This window comes from Colossoma macropomum, unplaced genomic scaffold, assembly GCF_904425465.1.
Source record: "Colossoma macropomum unplaced genomic scaffold, Colossoma_macropomum, whole genome shotgun sequence".
Classification (NCBI taxonomy): domain Eukaryota; kingdom Metazoa; phylum Chordata; class Actinopteri; order Characiformes; family Serrasalmidae; genus Colossoma; species Colossoma macropomum.
In genome coordinates, this window is record NW_023494784.1 from 19,848,221 (window position 1) to 19,875,524 (window position 27,304).

The 27,304-nt window shown below is 39.8% G+C and overlaps 1 protein-coding gene across 1 annotated transcript in view; it reads left to right on the forward strand.

Annotated features, from left to right (window-relative positions):
* The first annotated feature begins 2,872 nt into the window (after nt 1–2,872).
* Nucleotides 2,873–27,304, forward strand: part of lrp1bb (low density lipoprotein receptor-related protein 1Bb) — a 401,537-nt gene continuing 377,105 nt past the window's right edge. Inside the window, exon 1 of the mRNA XM_036590747.1 lies at nt 2,873–2,957. Within this exon, the coding sequence (XP_036446640.1) occupies nt 2,876–2,957 (82 nt within the window). The 5' untranslated portion in view covers nt 2,873–2,875. The remainder of the gene's footprint in view (nt 2,958–27,304) is intronic.

The following is a 27,304-nucleotide window of genomic DNA, read 5'->3' on the forward strand; positions in this document are numbered from 1 at the left end:
GCTGTCCACTGTGTGGGCAGTTTTACTAGCCCTCATGCTTTGAGTACTGAAAACACGGACTTCAGTCTGCGTCTTCTACATTTCATCTCACGGCCTTATGGAGTCCCTGACCGGCGGCGATAAGGCACAGAGAGAGCTATTAAACACGGCTTATGGCGCCGGCATACTTCGTCCACCGTATGGTGGGTTTCACATGTAATCAAACATTGTGTGAACCTAGAGCAACAAACAATGTTAAATCAACACAGAGAATGTGCGTTTCATGTGCTACATTTCTATGGCATCATTTGGAGCTAAGTAGAATAGCGATGCGTAGGACACTGTGATCTAGCGAAAGATCCTGAGGGGGCACTGGTGAAAAGCAGTGCTAGTGCAGCTCTGATTAGCCCCTAGAGCTGGGAATCGGGATGGAGTCGTGCACTACAGCTGGTTGGAGATTCCCGGAGACGCAGACGGCTGTGTTCTCACTGTGGGGGGAAGGATGAAAAGGTCCCTCTTTTGCTTTTTGCTTTGCAGCCAGCCAATTGAGTGTGGCAGAGCAAGTGGGGAAAAAAGCCCTTCTGAACAAGTTCTCTTTAGAATGAGTAACAGTTTGAAAAGATGCCATGGCAGGCTTCTTGCTTTTTGGAGAAGGAGCGTACCTTTGTCCTCCCAGACTGTTAGTACCATTGTACCAGTTTCTGAGCATGTTGTGAATATGATCAGTGCCTAAAGAACAACTGACCAGCTGCATGTTCCATTGAAAGGAGAGCATAACATCTCCTGTTTAATTGGATTTAGTGCAGTGCAATGAGTAAAATGCTAGATAAAATCATTGTACTCGGCACTGTTAGCACTTATTATTATTATTATTATTATTATTATTAGCACTATTAGTCTTATCACACCTCAAAAATACTAAATATCATCATATGTGTCTTGTACTATGAAAATGTATTGACATATATTGCCCAACCTGAATGTTGCTTAAATATGTAATACAGCATTTCTCAAATGTTTTGTCCACGGCTCCCTTTCTGGATAGTGAGTGCCTTAGCGCCCCCTCACCTCCTGGTCATTACTTTAACTTAACGAAAGAGGACAGTGTGTTAGCAGGACCCTGTCCATTTTGCTAGAACCCTTTCCATTTTGCTAGAGACTTAACCCTATGACATTACAGATAACTCATCAGATAAGTAGCTGTGAATTGTGATTGGTTGGCACGTATAATAACATTTAATGACATTTAATTACATCTGTTTTGAGGAAGTACCACCTTTTTAGATATTGCCAAAGCAGATTAATAAACTGACAAAATTAAAATTTACCAAGTAGAGAAACAACTTCTGAGATTTTTCTGTGGTCCCCAGGGGCCATGGCCCCCAGTTTGAGAACCTGCTGTTCTGGTCAATGGAATTAGCTATAAACATTATAAGAATGACTGAATGAATATATGAATGAACAATTGTGTGTAATTGTTTAATTTTTACAAACCCAACAAAGAAACGAAAGCCGATTTTGAACACCATCCACTTCTACAGCCAGATGAAGACCAGGCCTAGATCAAAACTAACTTCAGGCTTCAGACAATAATAAACCAGAGATTCTCCAGATACTTTGTCAATAGAACATGTAAAAGATTACAAGGAGCTCCGACACAGAGCGAAGACCATGTCCTGACCTCTGCAGAGCCACTGATCCGGTGTTCAGCATTACTGGAGGTCGGCTATCTAGAAAGCTCTGTGATGATCAGTGGCGTGACAGCAAAAGTCCTTTGGGCAGAAAGCAAGACCTGTCCTGCTGATACAGTGTGCTCGGGTTCTTTTAAATATTTAATCTAACCCACCCCTGGGGAGGGTTTATCCTCAGATTGACCACTTTGCCTCAGAGGATAACTTGATATCTTATCCCACATGTGTGTCGCTGATACACATTCTACATGGTTACTTCTCATTCCATATTTATGATAAAGAGATTTATGATTTGCTCCCTTGAACGTTTGTGTGCGATTTTCAGCCAGGCTTGGGCAGTGAAGTGAAGGCTTCGCCAGCACTTGAGGTAGTTCACCTAAAAGTGTCAATCCGGTTAATTGACAGTAATTTCATTTAGTGTTTTAACATTAATTAGCGGCTATACTCGTTAACGAATTGGCCTGCACTGCTCATTTAAGCCTGCGGGCGTCTTTTTGACGTCCCTGAATAGACTAATCATAGCTGATGATCTTATAGCCTTTTTAGCATTAACGGGTATCGTTTGTTTAAGACGTCTGCTCTCATTATCCGCCCGTTAGCCTAAAAGAGCCAAACTGTGTGGATTACGTATTCAAAGTCAAGCCACTCTCACTGCTGCGGTGTTGTCGCCTTGTTTTCACCCGTATTCCGTCAGACGCTGCTCTCCTGCGCTGGGATTGGCTAGTAGGATCCCGCCAAATGTCTCCGATTGGCTAATTAGGGGAGCGGCGCGTTCTAGAACGGCGGGACTGCGCGTGAGTTTGAACTGTCTGCCAATAGCAGCGCAGGAGGGCGGGGCTCGTCGGAAAACGGGTGGGGAAAAAACAACGCGGCGTCGACCGCAGTCTCTCCAATCTTCACCTCCCTCCCCCCCCCATCTCTCTCTCTTCCTCTCTCTCTCTCTCTCTCTCTCTCACGCACACACACACACACACGCGCACACACACACAGACTCTCACTCTCACTCTCTCCGGCTGCTCACACTGTCGCCTGCGCTCTCTCTCTCGTGTGAACGCCTAGCGTCTGAATGCGAGCAGTGAAGAAGGGTTTGGTCCCGCTCTGCACATCCATTTCACTTGTCATCCCTGAACCGCGGGGAGGGCTGAATCGGACTTCAGTCACACAAGTGCAGGCAGCGGCCCCTTCGCCCAGCCATGAACGAACTGATGCTGCTCGCTCTTGTCATGTTGGGATTGGGGGATGTATTCTCACACGCTGAAAGGCAGAGAAGCGCCGACACAGAGAAAGGTAAGACTGCAGGGTGTGCGTGAAGTGGGGTGGCGGGGAGGGGGGTGTATCGCACTTGTTATAACTTATTACGTCGTTCGTGTGAAGCTGCCAGGCACGGGTCATCGTTCATATGCTGCTGGAACGTCTCACCTCAGCTGTTAGGTGCGCTGCGAGGGGGCTTTATTCCTTTCTTCGTTCAGTAATGTGCGTTATTTGAACGTTTGACCCGGTGCTCTCTCAGACTTTCTCAGCGTAGTCTAGATTGTGGATGTCGGTCCCCATCTCGCCTTGTTCTGCTGTAAAGCTTCCAGTCGAGGTTTTACACGAAAGCAGCGCAGATCGAATTAGGGCCAGCGCGGCTGCCTGAGCTGACAGCAGGTAGGCTTCGAGTCCGGGGAGCCTTAAAATCAAATAGGCTTGAAGGGGTTTGTGGTTTGGACGCGAGTTCAGGAGGCTACAGTGAGTGTTGACCTAATGAGCGGAATAAATGCCACCTTCATGGAGCTCCTGACTGAGTTGAGCTTCAGACTAATAGCTGAGACTGAAGAGTCTGCATCCAAAAAATTAGGCTGCATCCTCTGTTTAGCACATTTGATCTTGGAGTTTGTAAAGACACCCAGAGCTCCACTCCACGATGCTTTGTAGGTGCTCACATTGTTCATCCAATTAAAAATGCATTCAGTTGAACATAATAGGTTCTGTTCTAACATCAAACCTAATCCTGACCTTAACTTCAAGCCAAATTTAAGCCTAATCCTTACAGTAATGCTGATATAGTTTATCAGAATAAAGTGTGACTGCACGCCTATATCCGTATATCTCATTCTTTTGTTGCTCAGTGCAGGTAAGTAGCCTTAATAATGAAGCTAGATTAACAGTTCCTTTGAGTTTATCAATCATCATGAGTTTATTATCCCCATTAGTGGATGATAAGCCTGTATATGGCCCCCAGGTGTCATCTGAAGACTTCCATGCTTGTAACATGGACACAATAACATTATGGGGCACCTAGAGCTGAACAGTTACAGATCGTTTGTTGATCTCAATATAACCATAAAAGTACTGTATCAGTTCACAAATGAGGTGAAAATTGGGAGCTTGTATCTGCACTTGTATTACTTTTGAGTTTTTATGTCTAGACCTTGCTTCTGTTATACTGTCATGATAAATCATTAGATGGAAAAAAAGCTGAACTAAGTGCTAATGGCCAGTACTCCACCTGATTCTTTTTATTGCTTAATCAGCATGTATTCAGGAGCAAAATGTGCCGTTTTCAAAAGCCGCATATTCATGAATGCCTGAAAATGTCAGAAAGCTCTCTTCAGAGATTAGTTGAATGGTTCGCTTGTGACTGTACTCTAGCGCTCAACTCACAGGCTCTGTACATTTCTGAAAGCTTTAAAAGTCCTTTATGAAGCTCCAAATTATCAGGAAGCTGCCCTCTTTTGTCTGTGTTTGAAGCATTATGAAGTCGTAATGTGGCCACAGAGACTGTCAATATCATCTTTGTGTCTTCTGGGTTATTTAGAGTGTTTGGCGAGACCGCTCTCTGCCTGATCCATTTAGTGCAGTCACAATCAGTGTTTGCCATCTACCCCAGTGTATCACAGCCAGCAGTGCACCGCTACTGGTCTGGTCTGATGGAAAGACATTATGAACCCCGAGGTTGCACAGACCATAGCTTTATTTTATCAAAACTCCCTTTATCATGCTGTCACGCAAGATATCTATCAGCTACAGCAGACATTTCAAGGTTGTTGGAAACGTATTCTTTTGAAAAAGGTATATAACTTTGGCAAGAAACCAGGGTAAGCACAATCATTTTGTAATGAAATCAAGGAGATGGCCCCCAGAGCCTAATTAGATGAGATTATATTGAAGCACGCTGCGCTAGCTTATTGTCCAACTGTGAGTTGTACCTGGCATTGGAGCCAAGTCAATAATAGACCACCAGTCAAATGTGTAAATGATCCCAGTTGTGTCGAAGGGGACATTAACAAAGGTGCTGTGTTTCCTATATTTTGTTAAACACATATTGACATTTCACATGGTGGTCTTTGAATCGTTCGAGCATTCACTTGGCAAGACTTTAATGAAGAGTGGCAGGCTGTAATGAGTCATAGCTGTTTATTCCTACACTTAGCTCCTTATCAAACTTTTCTTCCATACAGCTGAATTATAGACAGTTCTCAAAGCTTATAAGTTTTCCCTGGAGCGTGAATCTGTGAGCAACGAATGTCAGGAAACGCCACTGTATCTTTTTGAAATACCAGCCATATGTTTTGCACTTAAAAGGAGGAAACTAAGAGTTTAATCTATCCGAGCTGCCATGCAAGTAAGTATGTAGCATAGCAACATAGAACAGAGGAACCCAACCACCTCCTCTCCAGTGAGAGCATAGCAGTTGAAGACCCTCGGTCCCTGCAGTACAGAACATGTAGCTTGAGGGCATGTCCTCTTCTGGAAAATCCTTTAAAACTTCTAGAAAACCTCCCTGGGTAGTGACATCCGATCAGCCGTACTTTCTTTAAAAGGAAGTGCAGTTGGCAAGTCCCCACAGAAAGGGCAAATATCAATGTACTTGCATAACATTTGCTGAGACCGGAAAACTGACCCACTCGTTCGGTTCTCCTTTTTATTTTCATAGCTGCTTTGCATTAACATCTGAGGCGTCTTACGTCTAGAAGTGCTGCCTTTTTATACCTGTCATATGGAACCCATTCATACGCTGTTTCTAGGCAGCACTCAAAATATATATGCCTTACTTTCAGGTGTTTCAGACCTGCCAAGTTAGTAATGAGCCTAGTGGTCTCAGTCTTCCCCTGACAATTAGAAAAGGAACAGCTCAGTGACCTGATGATCCTTATCCCTTCAATCCTCCCCCCCAAAAAATAAAGACTCAGTATGATGTGCTGTGTGTTTGCTGAAAGTGATTTTGAATGATGACATAGTAGAGTACTTGGGTTCAGCTAAGAACAGCACCATTGCCTCAGGAAGCAATTCATCTAACACCTCGGTGGCAGTCTTCATTGTTTTTGTTGGTGTTCTATTGCACGCCTCATTTGGTCCAATTGAAGTTCAGTTTGAGCTGGCCACAGATCCAGCCAAGTCATTAAGGGCCCTGACCTTTAATGGATGGACAGATTGGGACTTGAGTTTTGCAGCTGTTCCTGAGAAGCCCACTGAATCTGCCCACTGAATCTACGGCATCCTGGAACATCAGTATTCGACAGTGACCTGCTTGAACCATCCTCTGTGTGACCTAATGGGGGAGGTCCAGTGGTTTTATTGTGTGCCACGGGGTTTTTCATCGTGCCTTAGCAATCACTAGCAGGCGAGGAAATCGATGTGGTGACATTTGGTCAAATGCCCCCAATGCTTACCTTGCCCACATGACAATGGTCAATACTGGAGCAAAGACATTTGAATGCATTTTTCAAAATGAGATTGCCCTCCCAGATAGGTTGTTATCACCTGAAGTTGTATGAAAACCTATTAATTGGATTTGGATGACTTTGCACAGTTTGCGTACGCTGTGATTTCATCAGCTAGGAAGCTTGGCATGCAGCATGGAGGCCTGATATCGGAAAGTGACCCTGATGAATTAGTCTCGGGCATGGGGGAGGAGACCTGCGTTGGACTACACAATCTGTTTTGCTTCTTCACTTATGGATGAATAATTCATAAAGCATTGGATTTAAGACTGATTTGTCCATTTCTGCATAAATAGCGTGATTAAAGAATCTATGGATCTTGGAAGTGTCTTTGCTGTGAAGGAGCACAGTTCTCTGGATTAGGAAATGTCCACTGAAGAGCATATATTTCGGTTTTTTACATTTATCAATGCCCAGTAATTGACTCCACTCTACAGTAAGATAAGCTGTTAATCAAATTTATTCATGCATTTGTAAGAGTAGCTAAACTTACCTACTGCCAAGATGTGTGTGACTTTGCAATAATATCATTTATCATGTTCATTTTTTCTGCTTTTATTTTTTTTTATCTTTTTTTTTTCTTTTTTTTTCATCTCTCTTTTACATTGTGTGCTTGGTGGTTTATGATGAATGAACCAATCCAAGTGGTCCAAAATTACTTGGAAATAAAGGCATTAAATCACAATTAAATTTAATTAGTTTTTTCCATCTACTGAAAAGTTACCCTTGTAGAGATGAAGTTTTATTACAGCAGCAACAAAATATTACAAAATTCTGTAATGAACAGGAATTGAAAACAAATTACAGTTGTGAAACACTTTGAAAGTCAAGCATTAAGCTATGGCATAAAGTGTGGAAAAGAGTTTGACAGCCTGAGCATGTTGTAGAATATTGTAGCACATTGAAAGTGAGTGTGAGCCATCACACAACATTTATATGTGTATGTGACTATGTTGAACATCTTTTCTGTTTTACTGACTGACTGTCACAGAAAAGCATTGTTTGAGAATGCATGTGATTCTGTTAGATTTAGCTGTAAGCGTTCTGGGTTGGGTTATATCAAATATCAAAGAAATCATAAAGATTAACAAGCTACTTAGGATGGAGGTGCAAAAGTGTTACTTTTGTCCAAAAACCATTGTAATTGCTGAATTTCGGAGTGCATTAAAGTTCTTTATTAACTCTGCTCCAACACCAGTCAGGCAGAAATAATGGTTTATTTATAATCAAACAATGGATACAAAAATTCTTGACACTTTTGGTCAAACTGTGCTGCTTTTGTTCACAAATGTTAGAATATCTCTGTTATGTCAAGCATGTTTAATTAAAGTAATTGCAATAAAAATAACAAATAAAATAATTAAGATAGTGATGACAACAGAACATTAGGTCCTTAAATGGCTCTCTGGGTTTGCGTCACATGATATTTGAGTTACAGATGCACAGTCTAAGCTTTATTATAATATCTGCATATGAATCATTTGCCCTCTTGCATTTGCATCATGCCAGAATCTGGTGCGTTGCTGAAACCTTACATCTGATGTCTCCTTAAGAAGACATGGCTAAACCCTGAAGTAAGCCTGCATAAATGAGCATAAAATATTAGCTGATATTTAATTACCTACAAATAATTTTAATGAACAATTTAATTGCTTTTATTTATTCATTGTAAGCAACTATTTAAAAACAACTTGTGTTTAGCTATCTTGTTTCCTAGCTGTTGATACTTATTAACTCCAAACTGACTACAGACACAGTTCAAGTTTAAATAAGCAAGCACTACTCATTACTGTCCTTTAAGCATGTAATAACACTGGTGAGAATTCAGAACCTCTGTTGCTTACGTAAAACCTGTGATGTGTATTGATGAATGCGTTTTCTGTTTTCTTTTATTCACATGCATTATACTAAATGCAGCTAAGAAACATACAACCAGTTCACATTCTGTTTTGAATGTGAAGGATAACAACCATGGAAGGCAATTATGTAATACTTGTGATAGGCCCAAATTGCAGACATACTAGGCTGTGTTGTGTATCATCCTGTATCATATTGTTGGATTTGTCGTACTATTGTAAAAAGGAAAAGCTGAACAATAATAAGAAAAAAAGTTTTGGACATTCTGAGGGTGGGTGGTCAGGACAAACGTGAATCAGAACCAGCTTACTGCGCACTTCATCATTCAAGACCAAGTCTGCATACTAAATAACAGCATAGATTGCAAACTATGCTCAGTGGCCAAGACTTTAAGGGGAATATGTGCTCTTGACCCATGCTTTTGTTCCCTTCACTTTTTTGCATGGTGTTAATTTTTCTGAACAGTTGTTTTGCACAGAGGCACTCATTGCCTCAAGGCAGTGGAGTACATGAAGGCTTTGCACTGGCCCACCCCCCCGTCTGGTGTGATTGTAACACTACTGACTGGAGGTGCTGAAATTGGCAAGTGAGCTAAACTGTGAACAAGGTTGAGATGAAAAAACAGCTTAATTTGCTGTCTTTTTTGGAAAAAGAGTGAAGATGATGATGGTATTAGTGATAACAGTTCTGGTTGTTTTCACTTAGAGTGAGTGACAAGAAGCCTGTGCAGTGCATTAGGGACAAATAACTGGTTGAGTGGTTAGCAGGGGTACAATGATACACAAATGTCATGATGTGTTGGGATTTTTGCACCATGACATTTTCAATTCAGAAATTAAAGCCAACATTTGTTTTGCTTTTATTTTGATCAAAATCTAATTGCCAAAACAAGTCCACAGTGCCAGCTGAAAGCAAAATGAACACTAAGATTTAGGCCTAATTTTCTTAACCCCTTCAAATCCCAGGCTTAATACATACTAAGGCTTATTATTCAGTAACTAGAGGGACTTCAGTGCAAACTGGCTGAGCTATTATTAGGTTTTAGAAGTGTGTAGTAAAACTTTAGGCCTGCTGTTGGGCCCTGGCCATTTAAGGGGTTAAATAAACAAAAGTTAAAGCATTTTTTATGTAGATCAAATTTTGGGTTTTGAGAGCATGGGGAGTTTTTTCTTACTTTTTGCTAGTTGTATCTTTTAGGAATATTGTTTGTCTAACAACACAAGTGTTTTTGTAGCATAAAATGTATCTGTATTCACTTCACAGTGAGTAGACTATCACCCCTAGTGGTCAGCTATGGCAGTAACTAAAGCTGAATGAATGAAACGGCAACTCTGCTGGAGATGATCATCACTATGTCGTACTATTAAAAGCAGAACACAGTAGTCAGGGTTATGGGGAGGTAATCATACAGCTCATTGTTTGGCCAGTCTTCATAGGAGAGATTAGCAGTGTTTGACATGAATTGCTTGCTAAATCTGAGGCAAGAATATGTCAAGGGCTACACAGATTGTTCTAAATCACTCTTTCCAGTCACCAATCATTTTTTCATTATTTTTATTGATTTTGCCATTCTTAAAATGTTGAGGGTAAAATGGCATGTTTATATTTATGATTAAGACTGTATTTGTCTACTGCTGGTGTAGCTCTGTAGTAAGATGTGCTCAGCTAGCATAATAATTGGGGACATCGCAGTCAATAAAAATAAATAAATAAAATACTAAAAAGTATTGATGTGTTATAATTAAAATAGTGGCAACAGTTGAACACCAAACAAATAGCTTTATGTGGTCACATCATGTGCATTCTAAACAGCTAGTTTTACCATGTTTAACCAAAAGTGTTTAGCTTAACTGCAGTTGAAACGTGTGCTGTTTTGCTGTCCGTTTTCCACTTTAAAATATTTCCATATGGCAGACATTTGAGCCCTTTACCCTTAAAAATGTGTCTCATTGCAAAGACTTGTGGATAATGCCTGTCACCTCTGTGACAGTGACGTAAATAGAGTACATACATACATACATACATCATCTAAACCGCTTATCCTTCTGGGTCGCGGTGGGGTGCTGGAGCCTATCCCAGCTTAAATGGAGTGCAATGAAGTAAAATAGCCTTAACAAAGAATTAAACCTTAATCAGACCTAGCATAAAATATTATGCCTGAGTTGGCTGCAGCACCAGTCTTTGACACTGAATTGGGAAGTTAACATTCATACATTTTTAAATTCTCTGTAGCCTCTTTGCAGATGTCTTTCATTTCCTTTAGGATTAGGTTTTAGGTACTGCAGTATGTTTAGTGCTTAGAAAAATGAAATTCATTAATAACGTTTGCAAGAGAGCACGATACCACTTTTTCTTTTGAAACTGATACTAATGCTGAATCCTGGAGCATTGGCCTATACAAATCTCTCTTTCTCTAAAAAACTATCAAGCTCTAAAATGAGATTTTTTTAAAGGAAACACTTCACTTACAGCTGCACTGTGTACATTTTGGGGATTTGGAGACCTCTATTGTGGAGATGTGTAATTGCACACAGTATGCGGAAGAACTTTATAACGTGGGTTGTACCTCAGACCCCTTCCCTGAGCAGATGAATTTGATTTGGTTTCAGAAAGTGTGTGTGTGTTTGTGTGTGTGTGAGAGAGAGAGAGAGAGAGACAGAGAGAGAGAGAGAGAGTGTTCAAAGAGGTCTCAGTCACGACGTGGTATGGAGGATGTTAATGAATTACACCTGGTATCATGTTGGTGCCATCACTAACATTTTCTAAGTAAATCACAGTATCAGATGATATTTCAGTTTGCGTTAATAACATTAATGAATACATGGTTCCTGAGTGCTGGAATTGTATGTGAAAATAATGTCTTACAAACCTGACATAGATTGTTTTTGATTGGGCTGTTTTCTTCCCCTGCACATAAACCCGAGGAAACCTTATTGTAAATATTACTCATGCAGAAATTAGATTTTCAGATTGGAAACTCACTGTTTATTTAGTTTTTATGTTTTAAATTGTTCTTTCAAAACAGTATGAAGCACCCAGCAAAAGACATACGCTGCAGTTAACTGTCAGGTCTTTGGCATCATGCAGGCACAAAATAGAATTAAAAAAACATATAATACTTGATAAAAGGACTTTGCTGTTATAGCCATAATGTTTGTTATCCATCAGTACTGCTCAAACTAAAAATCACTGTTGTGTGTCACTATTGCCATTATACTGGTATTCATTCACTTGCACACTCGTGGCCAGTGCATATGACAGAACACGGTTAGACTGAGAGCTTAGTCTGTAGTCAGCTTAGCCATGGAGAGAGACTGTGTTTCCCGTACAGCACTACACCATGCCTGCTGTTGTGGCACTGAACCGGAGCCGCCGAGCCAGATTAAAGGGGAACTGTTCCAGCTGCCACCTGGCATACAGCGAGGGCTGAGGGCCTGATGCTGGAATGTTCTAGGAAACCCACACAGCAGAGTAATTCATCCTCACATCCACAATCAGAAGAAAAGGCCCAGGGTCTTAAAAGAGCCTTGCTCTTCTTCTTCTTTTTTTTTAACGGTACCTTTTGAAGAAATTAATTACCCAATGCAATTAATTACCGCTTTGAGTATGTAATCCCATTCATCCTCATTCAATCTCTTTTTTGATAGATGCACTGATTTACATGCAATTCACATTCCTATTCGCTTTGCACATCAGTAACACGCAGTCTAGCTCTGCAGGGAGCTGAGGGGCAGGGGTGGGGGGGGCGTTGTTGGAGCTGGCGTGCTGGGCAGAGATCCGAATTATTGTCTTAGCACTGATCTTTTTAGATACAGCGATGTTGTCACAAATATCCAGCTTCTCTGACTGGAACCAGATTGGAGGCTGGTTGTTCGATGCAGTCAGTATGAGTATATGCTGAAACCCATCATTCTGAGAGAAAACATACTCTGTCACATGCATGGCCATTTAATCACTGTGTGGAAGACAAAGCCTACCTGTGTTACAAGAAGCTGAGCCTGCTTTTTAGAGTACTGAAATATATATATATATATGTATATTCTTGCAAAAGTCTCATAACAGGATGATTTCCTCTAGACTGAAAAGGTAAGACATCAGATTTATTTAAAGTAATGCAGCATTAAAGTGAAAACACAATTGTGTTTTCCTCTAGTTTTAAATTGCTAGAGAAAGAAAAACACAGAGATTAGAAACACAGAGATTGGAACACTACTATCACTTCTGTCACATCCAATCTGTTATGTTATTACTGTTACATATTAAAAAAAACCTCTGTCCCTTTTCACAAATAGGATGTTTAATATATTTATTAAATGGTCTCTTAGCAAAACAGGTTTTTGATAAAACCATATAGTATCATATGGTGACATCTAACAACAGACGAACCCTGTATAGAACCATATGGAAAATCTTTAAAGAGCAAAAATACAGCAGATTCTCTATAATTGTGAAGAGCCATGTATCTATTGCAAAGAATTGTTTAAACATTCACATACGCTGTAAAAACGAAACGGTACTCGAGGTGCCCTTTGAGGTTCCTCAGCTAGCCACAACAGCAGAGCTCCTTAGGGAGCCCCCAAGAACCCTTCTGAAAAGGGCAATTCTCTGAGGAGCTGAGGATAATTTACAGATTTCCTTGAGGATCCGGCATGGTCTGAAACCTCTTTGGATGCTTCAGGAAACATTTTTACACTTTTAGGTTCTTCAAAACTTTTGTTCTGGGGTTAAAGGCCTTTTACTATTATTTCAACTATTATCAAGCACGACACTGCAATCAAGTTACCCTTATTAGTCCCACAACAGGGAAGTTTCACCTCTGCAGTGAAACACCACTAGCGAATATACACACACTAGGAGGCAGTGAGCACACTTGCCTGGAGCAGTGGGCAGCCGTTATCCATGGTGCCTGGGGAGCAGTTGGGGGTTAGGTGCCTTGCTTAAGGGCACTTCAGTCACATACTGTTAGCTCAGGGGATTGAACCGGTGACCTTCTGGTCACAAGGCTGGTTCTCTAACATACAGCCCATGACTGCTCTATTGAAACAATTTGAGGATTGTTTGTTGATCATGTTCAGCTCTCAGAAGCTACTTAATAAGTAAATGAATAAAAATATGGGTGACACTTTATTTTGAGTGGTCCTTTTTAGATGAAACAAACACTCCACAGACTCAGTAACATCAGAAACTCAAAATCAGAAACTTATGAGTGTTAGGATTAGGTTTTGGGTTGAGGTTAAGGGGGGGGGTAGGATTAGGGCCAGGGTTAGGGTTAGGTTTTGGGTGAGGTTGGTAAGGTTTTGCGTAATGATAGTAACATATTAACAATACATCTACTGTATCAACAGTACATCTACAAGATATTTACTTTAGTGTATTCAGATGCTGCACTACTGCTACTTCACTGATACGTTGTTGATGTGTTACTGATAATCTGTTAAGAGTTTTTTTTTTTTTTTGGATTTTAACCCAATTTTCTCCTCAATTTAGTTGTCGCCAATTCCACCCGCTAGTTAGGACTCCCCCAATCACACGATACTATCAACGCTAGGAGGGTGAAGGCTAACACAGGCTTCCTCCACCACCGCATCTTTTCGAACTGCCGCTCATTGGACAGCCGAATGCGCTCGGAGGAAAGCACCAACCGCCAGATCTGTTACGTCACCTAACAGACGCCTGCGCTGACTAGCATCGCGTTGGGTGATGGGGGGAGAAGGAGGGGCCATCCTACCCACCCAGAGAGCGAGGCCAATTGTGCTCTCTTGGACTCCCGGCCACGGATGGCTGTAGCATCCCTAGGGATTGAACTCGCGATCTCCTGATGATAGGGCCAACGCTTAGACGGTTGCGCCACTCGGGAGCTGTTAAGAGTTTTTTAATCATCTACAAAGGACCACTCCAAATAAAGTGGTACCAAAATATGTGTAAAAGAAGATTTTTCTAAAAGTAACTCCAAACCTCTAAAAGTAACCACCAAAGTGCTTGAGGCCTCACTCAAAAGCAAGGTGTTTTTCCAAGAACCCAGTGGGGTAGTTAGAGGTACCTGCAAAAGCTTGTAGACCATCAAGAGTTCCTCCAGTAACCTCTTGACATGGGAAGGTTTTTGAGAGACCTAAAATGTATTTTTTCATTTTTGAAGTACCCTGTTGGATATTTGAGGCACCTTTAGTTCTTACAATGTTCTTTGAGTTGTCATGGTTATATCTGTTGCCTTTACTAAATTCCCCTTGAAAAATCCCCCTTTTGAGAGTGTGTAACATATCAAAATATTAATATTTGCCTTCTTCTGTATAAGTAGCTGCTCCAGACATTGCTAATATTACTTATCTGTCCTGTCTGGCTGAAGATCAATATGTCATTATTGCATTATTACTTTCCGTGTTTATGGACACATTTTTTTTTTATTTTTTCAGTCCCTTTCATCTAAATAAGTTACCTGCACCGATCTGTCACACTTGAGCTCTTTTTGTCTCTGACTCTTTTTGTTCTAATTAGAGATATGCTTGCTTGTTTTTGTTTCTGCCGTCTCCTTGTCGGGGAAGTGCATTCACCCTCTCTGCCTCTCTGCTGCGCCTCAGTGCTCTGTAAAAGGAATGGAGATAAAGCACTCAGCCGCCCAACCACTGCCTGTCACAGGCTTTCACTGCTCCCTGCAAGATAAAGAACACTCATCGCAAGAGCTGTTCAATACTTCCAGAAAGAAACATATTAAAAGCATCATATCTCTACACTTCCAGCAACCATGCTACATTGGCTAGATATACTGCCTTTTGTTTGAGATGGGTGTGGTTGGTTTCACATTTACCATTACATTTTCTCCATACTTCAGAAGTTCAGAGGATAGGAAAGGTCAAGTGAGACCTTTATTTTGACTTCATCCTTGTAGGAGATAGAAGACAACCTGAAGAGACTAGAGTGGAACTCTCAGGGCTTTTATGGACCTGTAAAATGTTTCCAAGCTGAATTTAAGCTAGTCTAGCGGGACCAGACATGATCTCATAAAGTGAATACGCATCTGAGGACCTTTCTTGGTGACATACATGCCCCCTCTAAAATGTCCCCAAATTCCCATGCTCCATGCAAGTGAGTGAGTACTATGGTTAACTAACAGAACTGTCTTTTTCCTTGTAAGGGGTTTATTTTTATCACATTTACCACGTTTAATTGGAATTTTGGGAGAACTTCCAGCCATGCTAACTTTTGCATTACATCCATTGGCTAACGCTAGGCTTGTTGTTCGCCAGACAGTGTTGACAAGCAGACCATTGACCTCTACTCTGACCTTTGCCTTCACGAGGCATTGGATTGTTTTATACATTTCACACTCAGTTTGTTCCCACTCTAATAAGTCTACGCTCCCATCCACATTTATCCACTAATGTCTCATGTTTGTCCCCAGACGTCCTCATTACGACATCCACATCTGGCTATGTGAGGCTAAATTTGAGCAAGCATTGAGGGAAAGCTAATGGTAAACTGTGCAGATCAGGTACACTCAACCTAAAAATGTAAACCAGCTTACTGTGGCTGTATTCAGTCTGCAGTCTGATCCAGTTCTGCCATTTTCCATTAGCATATTGCGTTTTTGGGCTCATGTGCAAGTGATGCAGTGTGTGTAGATGAACATGGTTCAAACGGCATGAGTAGTTGCAATTGTATCATTATGGTGATATGAGTTCCCTCTATAAATGCGTAATTAAGGACTGAGATAACAGATCAAACTAAATTGCATGTTAAAACTGCCAAAATGTTATGACCTGTGCTCTAACATCTAAGCAGCAGGATGCCTGAGCGGGGCTTGAACCATGCACTCCCACAGGCAGGTTCATTGTCTTATCCACTCTGGTATACAGCTGCTTGCTTAAATAATGCATATGCGCAGCTGAGCAACTCAATTCTATTCCAAGCATCCTGCCAGTGTGTAATCCTATATCACCATTCAGAACTTTAGACTAGTTTATATTTACTTCGGGCAACAGGCTATCAGGATAATGTTGTTTCCTGAAAGTTACTCAATACATTAAAAAAGTTTGTATTTATTAACAATAGAAATCGATTTTGGAGTTCTTTGTCACTGTTATTGTAACAAGCATAATTATATAGTGTTGAATTCTGGGACAACATTGAAGAACCCTGAAAGGCCCCTATCCTACATTTTACTTGTATTTTATTTTTCCCTTGAGGTCCCTTGTACCATTTGTGTGGTTTTATGTACCAAAAATGGTCCTTTCTTTATCCATATAGAAGTAAAGAGGCTGTTTGTTGCTACTGTGCTTTTAAGCCTGTTATTAGAATAATAAACCCTGTTCTGTGCCTCATTCAAAAAGCACTCAGAGCTGAAACAATCCTTAGAACTTTGATATGAATGGTCAGGGCTTAAATTGCTGTAAACGGGTTGCTTCTGACATCACAGTAACAGTGAATTTTAAGCAGGTTACTGCTGTTTTTGCAGCATGGTTTCTGTATATGTGGGTAGTGAATGGTATGTTTCGAAACATTAACAGTGTTTACGTATGACTTTACATATGATGGTTCATCAAGTTTATCTAAAAACTCTGAAAGCTGAACACTGTGGGTATAGTTTTGGTTTCAGAAAGGAGGGCACTATGAATTTCAGTACTATCCATTCTACTAGCTAGTCTTACTATGGGTGTTGGGTAGCTAACTAGATAAGAGCTAGCTTATCATAAGAGCAGCAAAATCAGGTTTTGTATGTTTTATGTGTTTTAAAACAAACAAAGCTTCCTGAGTAAATTCATCATAGACACATTTTAAAATATGTAAAATGGAGTGTTTTTATTACATTTAGATTAAATGATTAAATTCATAACAAGCTGTTCTTACTTCTAAGCTGTAGGCCATTTGATGATAAGTGAATCCATCTCAAGATAAAAATAACTTTTTAAACTATTAAAAATGAACTTTCACATATGAATGGACTACTATTTTTATTTGGGTAATATTTTATGAACAGCTTTTTGTCCACCACTTTTTTTTGTTGCTTCCTATTTTGAAATTATTGCCTTTTAATGTTGTGTCAAGCATCTCCTTAACCTGTGCCAAACAACCCCATGTTGAGGCTGGTTGGCGCAGCTGTCCAACATGTATTAAATTATGAATGCCCTAATTCCAGAAATACTTTCAGACATTGAAGTCTGTTTTTCACCAGGCTGCTCAGCTTTCATTTGTTGCTAGTTGGGTTATCCTAATGTATGAGATGCCTGGGGTACAGAGCAGATATCGAAAACTGTGCCAAATAACCTCATCCCCCCCTAAATGGTATTGAAGTTAGAGTTGATAGAATGGATGCCTTCCCAATAATTGACCTTTCTTCCTTTTCTGCTGGACATTTCTGAACATTTTTGAAACATTTAATCTAACCACCAGCCCGAGCGCATCTTCTCAGAATCCATTAATGGAATAACCATGGGAATAGGTGGGAGCCACTAATCCATATAGTGGCTTAGTTCTATTTCAGATTTTTATCAGTCAGCCCATGTTATTATTGTATTCCTGTCATCTTACCACAGCTGGGCAGTAAGACTAAACTGCCCTAGTTTGTGATTTCCCCAGCAAATTCTAGCTAACCTTGAAAGTGGGTGGGATGAAAACAGGATTTTGAAACGTTAGAGGAACGTGTCCCCCCTCATTCCCAGTGGAAACCACACCTCTATATTTATGAGAATGCGCAAGCACTGCCTGGATGGGAAAATAGAGGCAGAATGCCATCTGATTTGATTGGCTCGACCTGTTGATTCTGGTATTTTTTGCCCTGAAGTCGTCCTATTTACCGATAATAAGTCAGTCATGTACAGCGGCTGTTGTATTGCCTGCAAAAGGAGGGACAGTCATATCCCAGAGGCTGGGTGCCGGAAAGGTTAATACATCCAACACTTTGTTTCACACCGCGTTTGCCACTGTGCGAGTGCGGCCTTTCTTCATTTAGATCCTTTAGTCCACAGGGACGGTTGTTGTTTTTCATTCCTGCTTGTCATTTGTTATTCTTTTTCCTTAAAGGCAATTAATTTCTTTGAAGCCAAGGAATCAAAGACTTCTGGCATAACAAGTGAGCAGGAGTGAAGGAATCTAGCTGAGGAAACGTTACGGGAGAAACAAATACGGACAGGCTGTGATTGCACCTTTGTGTGTTTGTGTGTTCTGTGTGTTTCTCATGCAGCCAGCATAACTAGCATCTCTCCAGCAGGGGATTAACTATTATCAAGTGAAGGTAACTAATCTGTTCCATAGCTTGGAGCTGACGGCTGGGTTGATTAGTAATTACAGTCTATTGTTGGAGGCAACAGATTGCTCGAGACATAAAGCCTGATGCATCCACTTGTATCCCGCGGCTAGGAAAATTCCGCTTTTTAGGCTTGTAGTGCCACTTGGAATTCAAAGCGGTAATTGACTGTAATGGAGTAATTTTAGATGTTTTAAATTCAAGTTTGATTGTGTGCTGTCAGTCAGGATCTGTTCTTTTTTTTAATTTTTTTTTTTTTTGCAGAAATCAAAGGATGCTTTTTGTAATTGGATTTTGGCTTCGGAATTCTGATTCTTAGGTGGTGGCATTTCCTGAAAAAGCAGCAGACAGTGTTGCTTTATTGATAGCTAGACTTCATACTTCAAACTTCTGTCAGACTACTGTAATGACTGCCAGCTGTGACGAGGGATAAGCATGAGGACATTAAAGCACATTATTTCATCTGGATGAGCTGTGTGAAGCAACATTTGCTATTCTTAGAGAGGATAGGAAGTGCACTGCAGAGCCTGGAGACCGTGGACTGGGATGGGAGGTGTTGAAGTCATGGACTGAGTGCAGTATTTGATTGCTCAGCTTTCATGCTGACTTGTCTGACACAGGACAGAGAGGGGGTCACTCTTTGACTTCTCAGCGCTGCGTGATCAGATTTCAAGACTAGAACAAGGCCTCATTTTATTTAACCATAGTATCATCTCTGTATTTAAAGGCAAGGAACATAAAAGGCTTAGTGAAGAACTGCTGGAACTCATGGTGAGTACTAGCCTACATCCACATTCTTCCAAAGCTTTGAGCCTGGAAACATCACAGTTGCAGTTTTAGGAAAGGAAGCGTGAAGAGCATAAGAGAAAATAGTATAATGATGAAGAACGTACATAGTCACCATTTTCACTGTGATAGTACTGTCACATTTAATGATCAGTACCTGTTTTTTGAAGGAAAAAATGGTTAAGTGCATGTAAATACACTGTGCATATACTGTATCATTACACTGTTATTAATTTACAGCAATAGAAGGTAAAACATAAAAACAATTGATTACCTCTGTTTCACAGATATTTGCGTTTATTTTAATGGTTTTTACATTTAATAGTTGGTGCAAACATACACCAAGTTTCACTGTAATAGCACATGTTTAAAGGTGTCATAGAATGCATTTATTCGGTGTTTTAAATTGTTCTCTGATGTCTACATAGAAGATGTGATTTTGGTGCAGGCCAAAAAATGCCCTGCCTAGAAGCAGTTTTACATGTCCCTTTACAATCATATGAGTTAATCTTAGAATGAAACAAGCTGTTTTCACTTTTTGGGGGGGGGGCTCATGAATAATTTGATGAGCTCTGCCTCGATTTGCTGGTTTACAGTGAGGCATCTTGGTGGCTCACACAAACAACATATTCAAATAGACACAGGCAGGAAAATAAAATGAACATCTGTGTTAATAACCTAAGTCATCATACTGTTTAGTTAACCTGGCTATGCTAGCTAGTTACAACACCACAAAGTAAATTAAAGCTGTTAGCTGACTGTGAAGCTTTTAATTTAAGGTAATCTGGCTTCAGCTGTCAAAAAGTGGATAAAATCACACAGCCTGGCTTCTGCTTACAGGGATCCTATTAAAGATGTGGGCTTTGCAGCTGGCTTCCTATTCGACAGTTTGTTTTATGAAGTTTCCATTCCACTTTAAATGGTGCTGTAGTTATATTCAAGCACCTCAACTTCAGCCTCGTTTGAAGATGAACATCAGCCATGACCGTTGACAGTTTGGTTTCTTGAGAAGGGAATGAAACGTGCTGACATCCCTTCACAGCCTGGAACGGTACATTTCTGCACCTAACCTTCATTTTCATCACTGTTGATTCATTGTCATTGTTTCGCTGGGCTAAAACATGGACTGGTTTATGTACATTTTAGGGGCGTAAATATTAATAAGCCAAGGCTGTTATGTAACAGTTTAGGATTTTGGAACTGGCCTGTTTTACCGCCCTCTTTTGCAAATGCAGGATTTGTATTTGAAGGAGGAGACTACAGTGTTTGAGGTTCACAGTATATCAGGTCCATGTACCAGACGCTCCTTATTCAACTTTGCCAATGTAAATATGGTTTTCCATTCTATGGCACCTTTAAGCAGGAAAGTAAATAATAAAAATCTCCAAGTAAATGGTAAGGACTCAGTAAAACTATAGTAAGGATCATTTTACAGCCCAGATTCAGTTTCGTTTCTAGGTAATAGACAGCTTCATACACATAAGACTCTTTCTTTAAATGTCTTTATGCTGCCTTTTAATCCCACATAACTGCCTGGTACTTAACGTGTTTTCCAATTTACTTTCATTATCATTATCATTGCTACAGTGTCACTCAATGATATTTTAATATGTTCTTTATTATCTAAATAGCTGCAGTACTAACTATCAACATCAGTTTGATTTCAGACAAGAGTATAAAATTATTCTATTATGCAAGTCCTGTACAACTTCACAGATTTCAAATAATATACTAGGAGGCTGTAAATGAAAACGAAGAAATTTTTGATGTGCTCGCAATTATTATTAACAGAGCTGTAGAAGATTTTAAAAAGACTGAAAAAAAAACGTACAGCATCAGTAACAAAATTCAAATCAAATCTCAAGGCACATAACTTGACAAAAAAGAAATGTGAACAAATAATTACAAGGTATATCATTTTAATCACTTCTAACTTTCTTGAAATGTTAAATAAAACAAAATGCTTTGTGGTGAATAGTCTGTAATACATTAATACACATTGTGTAAGTCATTGTAGTATAAAAAATAACTTTTTGTTAAAATTAACTCGATTGTTAAAAAGGCAGGTAATTTCAAACATTTGAATAGTAGTGTAGAACCTGCATTTCATTATCATTTAGTTCAACCAGGGTTTAGCAGCCCAAATGTTAAGAAGAGCCACTTTGTCCTTTCAGCAAAAATCAAACCACCTTGGGAGCCAAAATATTTTGATGTCCATTTTACCATCTTGGCTGTAAATATGTCTCAGTATGTTTTAGTATTGTTAGTGTTAGTATAGGCTAACAAATTTAACATAAACGAAAATACAGACTTGCTTTGCTCTGCTTTAAGCTTTAGCTCAGATATAGCTGTTTTTTTCTCGCATCTCCGGCAGGAAACTTTTCCAAAAGTACAATAGTTTCTTGAAAAATGTCTCTTAACATTATATTTTTTATGAAGCTGAAGTCAGCTTCTTATTCAAATCTTCTTCAAATTTTACCATAAATGGTACAGCAGGAGCAGGAAAATTTGAACAAGAAGCTGACAAACGAGAAGCTTGAGTTCAGCTTTGAGACTTTTTAGTGTTTGACGGTTTCTCGTAGCAGATTAAACGTTTCAGGAAAGCAGCAGTGTTTATTAATGCAAATCAGTCCATTCATCTCAATTATCCATGTTTGTCTTAAATCTCTCTTTGCCATTTCGCTAGCTACTAGCTAGGCAATGTCTGCGTTGCTATAGTGACCAGCAGTCTGCGCGCCAACCTTCAAGGTTAAAGGTTGGTGAATTAGCAGATATATAACTCCAGTGTTTAAGACTGTTTATTGTTTAAACTGTTAGAATGATCAGCAGAGCTTTATTTTACTGCAAAGGAGAATAATTTACCTAAAAATTAATTCTGCTGTGGAGCCGCAACCGGCCAGTGAAGGAGCCGAGTAAAGGAGCTTCGGAACCACATGTGTCCGACCCCTGAGTTAGGCTGTCTGTTTGTTTATTGTCATTTTCCCCAAAATACTTGCACAGCAATTTGGAGATTGTACCTCACACTCTAGTAAAGGTATCTAGAACTTAACTCTTAGAATTTCAGTGCAGTTTAGTTAGATAGTCTTATTACGCTATTATGTTACCCAAAATAATAACCTAGTACTTGAGGTCACATTTATGTGGTTAATACTAACAAATTAGGGGACTGTAAAATGAATCTTTGCCTCGTTTTTGGTTGGTTGAGGAAAAAGAAAAGGAAAAGACAGAAGACACCAGTGTATTTATACGCCAGGTCAATGAGATGTTTGGCTTTCTCTGTCCTAACAACACTGCTGCCTGTTTACCAGACTCTGTTATGATGATAGCTGCTTCCTCTCACACTTTATTCTGTTTCTCATTGCTGGAAGCTTCTGTCTCACCGGCATGCATCACTGTGAATATCTTTGAGATGTGAAGGTTTTTGGGGTCAGGATGTGCAGGTCAGGTGTGACAGTTGCTTTTCTGCGCTCGTCCGTGACCCATCCCCCTTCTGTGCCTACTGCTGTAGGAGAGCATCACTGTGCTGTTCAGCTTTGGCGCTCGGGTCCTGGGTGATTCTTTGTCCTCAAGAAGTGTCATTGTACAGCCGTGAATATCGTTGAAGTGGAATGGTTCTGGAGTCAGTTTGTGCAGGTCAAGTGTGACAGTTCCATTTGCGCATTTGTCCAGGTCGCTCGGTCTTGTCTGATTCATGATTCACCAGTAAATCACCAATCCAATGGTATTTGTGGGTCAGGGATGTTTTACGGCAGTTTTTGGACAGACCCTTACAGAACTGTAGTGTGGTCATTGGTTTATGCAGCTTAATATATGTCTTGTCTACTTGCAGACCTCAGTGGTCTTTTATTATCCTTACGTCCTTCATTTTGTCTTTGTTTTCTTGGTCATCTGAGCAAGCTGACTGTCCATGGTCTTCCTGAAAAAGTGCATACTTTAACTTTTTGGGTTTAAGGGTATGTAAGTAGGTCTTGTGTTCCAATTCTGGGCCTGTGAACTGCTATGGTTGTCATCCTGGTTTCCTCAGGCTTTGCAGCAGCTCAGGAGAAAAGCTATGCGGTGACTGCCGGCCAGGGCTGCTTCTGTTTTTTTTTTCCCCGCTCTTTCGTGTTTGACTCTGATCAGTCAGCGGTGGGTCCATGTTTAGCTCGCCAGGGCTTTGACCCATATCCTTTCTTGCCTTGTCTTTTCAGTTAATTAAAATTCTTTAATTGAAATGGCTGTTCTCAAGTCTCACATACTCAGCTCATGGTGCCAAATTTGCAATGTAACATAATTCGCCAGATTTTGACCGAGACCACTTAGGAGAATCAAACTGCCTTCTATGTGCTGTACACTCTAATGTGACAATGGCGGTCAGAATATGAAATCTATCATTTTTACTGTATTCTTATACAAGATAACCAATATGACAATTCATTTATTTCAGTGTTTGGTATGTGGTATCTTTGATAACATTCAAGCTGTCAAAAAAGATCATACTGCACAATACAGTATGTGGCAAGTCTACACAGTTCACATGTTTATATTATTTGCAGGGGTGGAAATGGCCAGGTTTTACTGGGGGAACTTTATTTATGTATGTATGTATGTATGTATTTATGCATACTAAAATGTCTGTTTCTGGTGCATTTTCACATTGACATACACCTTAAATTGGCCTTTCCATTCATGGATTTTTATAATCAACCAGTAAGTTAATGGCATTAACTAGTGACATAATACACAGGAATCAAAGCAAGCTTTCCAACAAGGTAGAGACCACAAAGCGAATTGACAAACGCTTGTCAAAACAACCACAAATGCCATAGAAATGCTAAACTGCTTCTTTCATTGTGATCTAGACTGTCAAAACATTTAGCGTTCAGTTACATTTACAATAAATATTTTTATGTTTAGACGTCTACCTCACAGTGAATGGCTGACATTAGCAGGCTCTGTAACTGGGAATCAGACATTATGCTACCTTACTTTTGAGTCACATTATCTAACATGGTAAAGTATAGTGAACACTTTACAGTGCACTGACTGGAATTTTCAGCGATGAACACATGAATCATCAAATGATACTAATTATATTAAGTCAGCTATATATCCATATCAGTTTCACGAAGGCTTGAAGAAAATTAAAACACGAAACACCACTTTTATTGCCGATTGTGGAGGTTCTTGGCTGCGTTTACGTTCCAAACGCACAGTGTACTGAGAGTTGTTACCATGAAGACTTTGTGGGTGGACCCTGCTTGCACCTCTGTGACTTTTCATTGGCTGAATGGGCAGAACTTGAGCTGCATTCAGCAGATAACTTTGCTTCATGCAAACACTTAAAAACAAGTAAAACAACTTAATTTAAAAACAATACTTAATTTCCCTATGAAAGTAGTTTCATAGGTTTTTGACATCTGAGCCAGAATGCTGTTCTGTCTCGACATTCACTTCCACAGTGGGGTTCCGGTGCATTCCAGCTCATTTTCACCCCTGATTATTTATACATATTCTCTCTCACACATACAGCTCCCAATTCTCCCATTTTTTTGTCTCGCTTGCTCATTCAGCAACAAAGCAGCAGGCATCAGAAGCCGGCATCAGAAGCCAGCTTTGAATGGCCTTCGGACTTTCACTGGCACACAGGTTTGGATTGCATACTGTTTACACATATATGTCTGTAAATCTAGCGCAGGAGTCGGAAACATGCAGCTCATTTACTGCCTTTTTGCGGCTCCACAGCAGAATTAGATTTGTAGGTAAAAGTAAAATAATCCTCTTTTGCAGTAAAATATAGCTCTGCTGATCGTTCAAACACAGTTTTAACAATAAATGGTCTTAATACGAGTTAATGTATATCTGCTAATTCACCCTTTAACATTGAGCAGACTGCTGGTCACCATAGCATATCTAGTAGCTTATGAAACAGCAAAGAGAAAGATTTAAGACTAACATCGACATTTTTGGCAACGAATGGACTTGCATGGATTTGCATTTATAAACACTCCAGCTTGTTTAATCTGCAACGAAAAAGTTGCGAAGCTGGAGTCAGCTTCCTGTTCAAATTTTCCCGTTCCACCTTAAATGGTGCAGCAGTTACATTCTAAAACCTCAGGCACCATTTAAGTTGGAACGGGAAAATTTGAACAAGAAGCTGGGGAATGAGAAGCTACTTCAGCCTCATAAAAAATCGAATGTTGAGAGATGTTTTACAAAAAGCTATTCTGCTTTTGGAAAAGTTTCCTACCGGAGATGTGAGAAAAGCAGCTAAAGCTCAAAGCAGAGCAATGTAAGTTTGCGTTTTCGTTTATATTTTTAGCCTATACTAGGACATTATCATATACTGAGACATATTTACAGCCAGGATAATAAAATGTTACTTCAATAAAATGGACATAAAATTTTGTGGCTCCCAAGGTGGTTTGTTTTTTGTTGAGAGGACAAAATGGCTGTTCTTAACATTTGGGTTGCCAAAAACATAGTGTTTTTCAATGATAGGCAAGTGTAGCTTGAGGAATTTGACTCAAGTACTTTTTAAGGTAGCAGTGAAATTCTTCAGCTCTGGTATCCTGTGTGTGGAATGCTGATAGTCAAATTTGAGCTTAAAAACTTTTAAATGTTAAGTTTGAATTGGTAACTACAGGGAATTACATATAAATCAAACTAATTCTTTTTGGTCTTTGAACGTGTTACTGCTGTTAAGAACTGAAGTTCACTGTATTTTAATCATCCACCTTTGCTCTTCCATTGAAACTTAGCAGAGGACAGCCATTATTACAGCCAAGATCCATTGACAGACAAATGAGGCCATTGTGATGTCATAGGCTTTGTTAACATTACCAGATTGAAGTGGCACAAGTCTGATTTTTTTGACTTAATGTGATTCAGACATGGTGTTTTAAAAGCTGTGTGGACTCATCTGACCTGAGCCACTTTTATATGTGGTCCTACGTCGGATACGTATCCAATTTGTGGCTGTGCGCCATCCTTTAGCATTACCGTGGCAGCAGCACCTAACAGAAGCTAAAGCCTGTAAACGGTGGAAAAGCAACACATCTCACCCTTTTCACCTTTGTCTTGCTTTAGTAATGAACAGCTGAGAGCTGTTCAGAGTTAATTATCTTTGCAGCAAAGACTTGTTCTGCTCATTATTTTGTTTGCTGTTCATGACGCGTGTGATTCATCACCTCACTTTACTGATTAGGATGTGTGCATGCTGGTCATTTCAGGGCACCAGTTTGTTCACATTAATAACAGATTTGAGTCACTTATCTAAATGAGTGTGAACAGTCATGTTAGAGAGATCTTAGCAAAAAATCAGATTTGAGCGATGAGGCTTGTAATGTGAACATAGCCATAATTGTGTGACCCAGCAAACTAGTGAAGTCATGTGTTTTGATTTTTTATTGCATTGTGACATCACTGGTTGACTAAGCATAGGTTGCACACTGAATAATTAGCGCCTATGAAATTTAAACTTATATCATTTGATCATCAGTTTATTGAAATTTAAACCTTAAAACGACACTACTTTTGTATTTAATGATTAACAAATGAGACTGACTGCATATGGTACCTTTTTACTGTAGACTGATATGCCATATCAAAGGTCTTGATACTGTCAACATGGAATTAGACTTTTTTTGTGGATAGGAGCTATGATAGTCTTGTACAGTGTAATTCACACATTTTATGTGTAAACTGTGATTAGTGCGTCACTGTGGACTGGGGAAGGCGTTTTGTAGAGTTATACTCAAACCAGGTGCGTGTGTTCTAATTCACAAAACTACACTTGTTTCCTGTGTGGAATTTCTTGTGCGGTAACAATTTTTGACTATTTCTTAGCTACTAAATGTTTGTAACCCACATTGTAGCAATTAGATTACAGTTAGCTAACCATCTTAGCACCTTCTTTTGTTTGTGGTTTCATTTGTACATGGCAAACATGAAATTGTGGTGATGAATGGGCCACTGTTATAAACAGTCTTCAAAATTTTACTGATGATTCTGCAATTCATCAATGCTTTCCAGTGCTGACCGTTAACTCATCAATGTCATTACCACTTGTT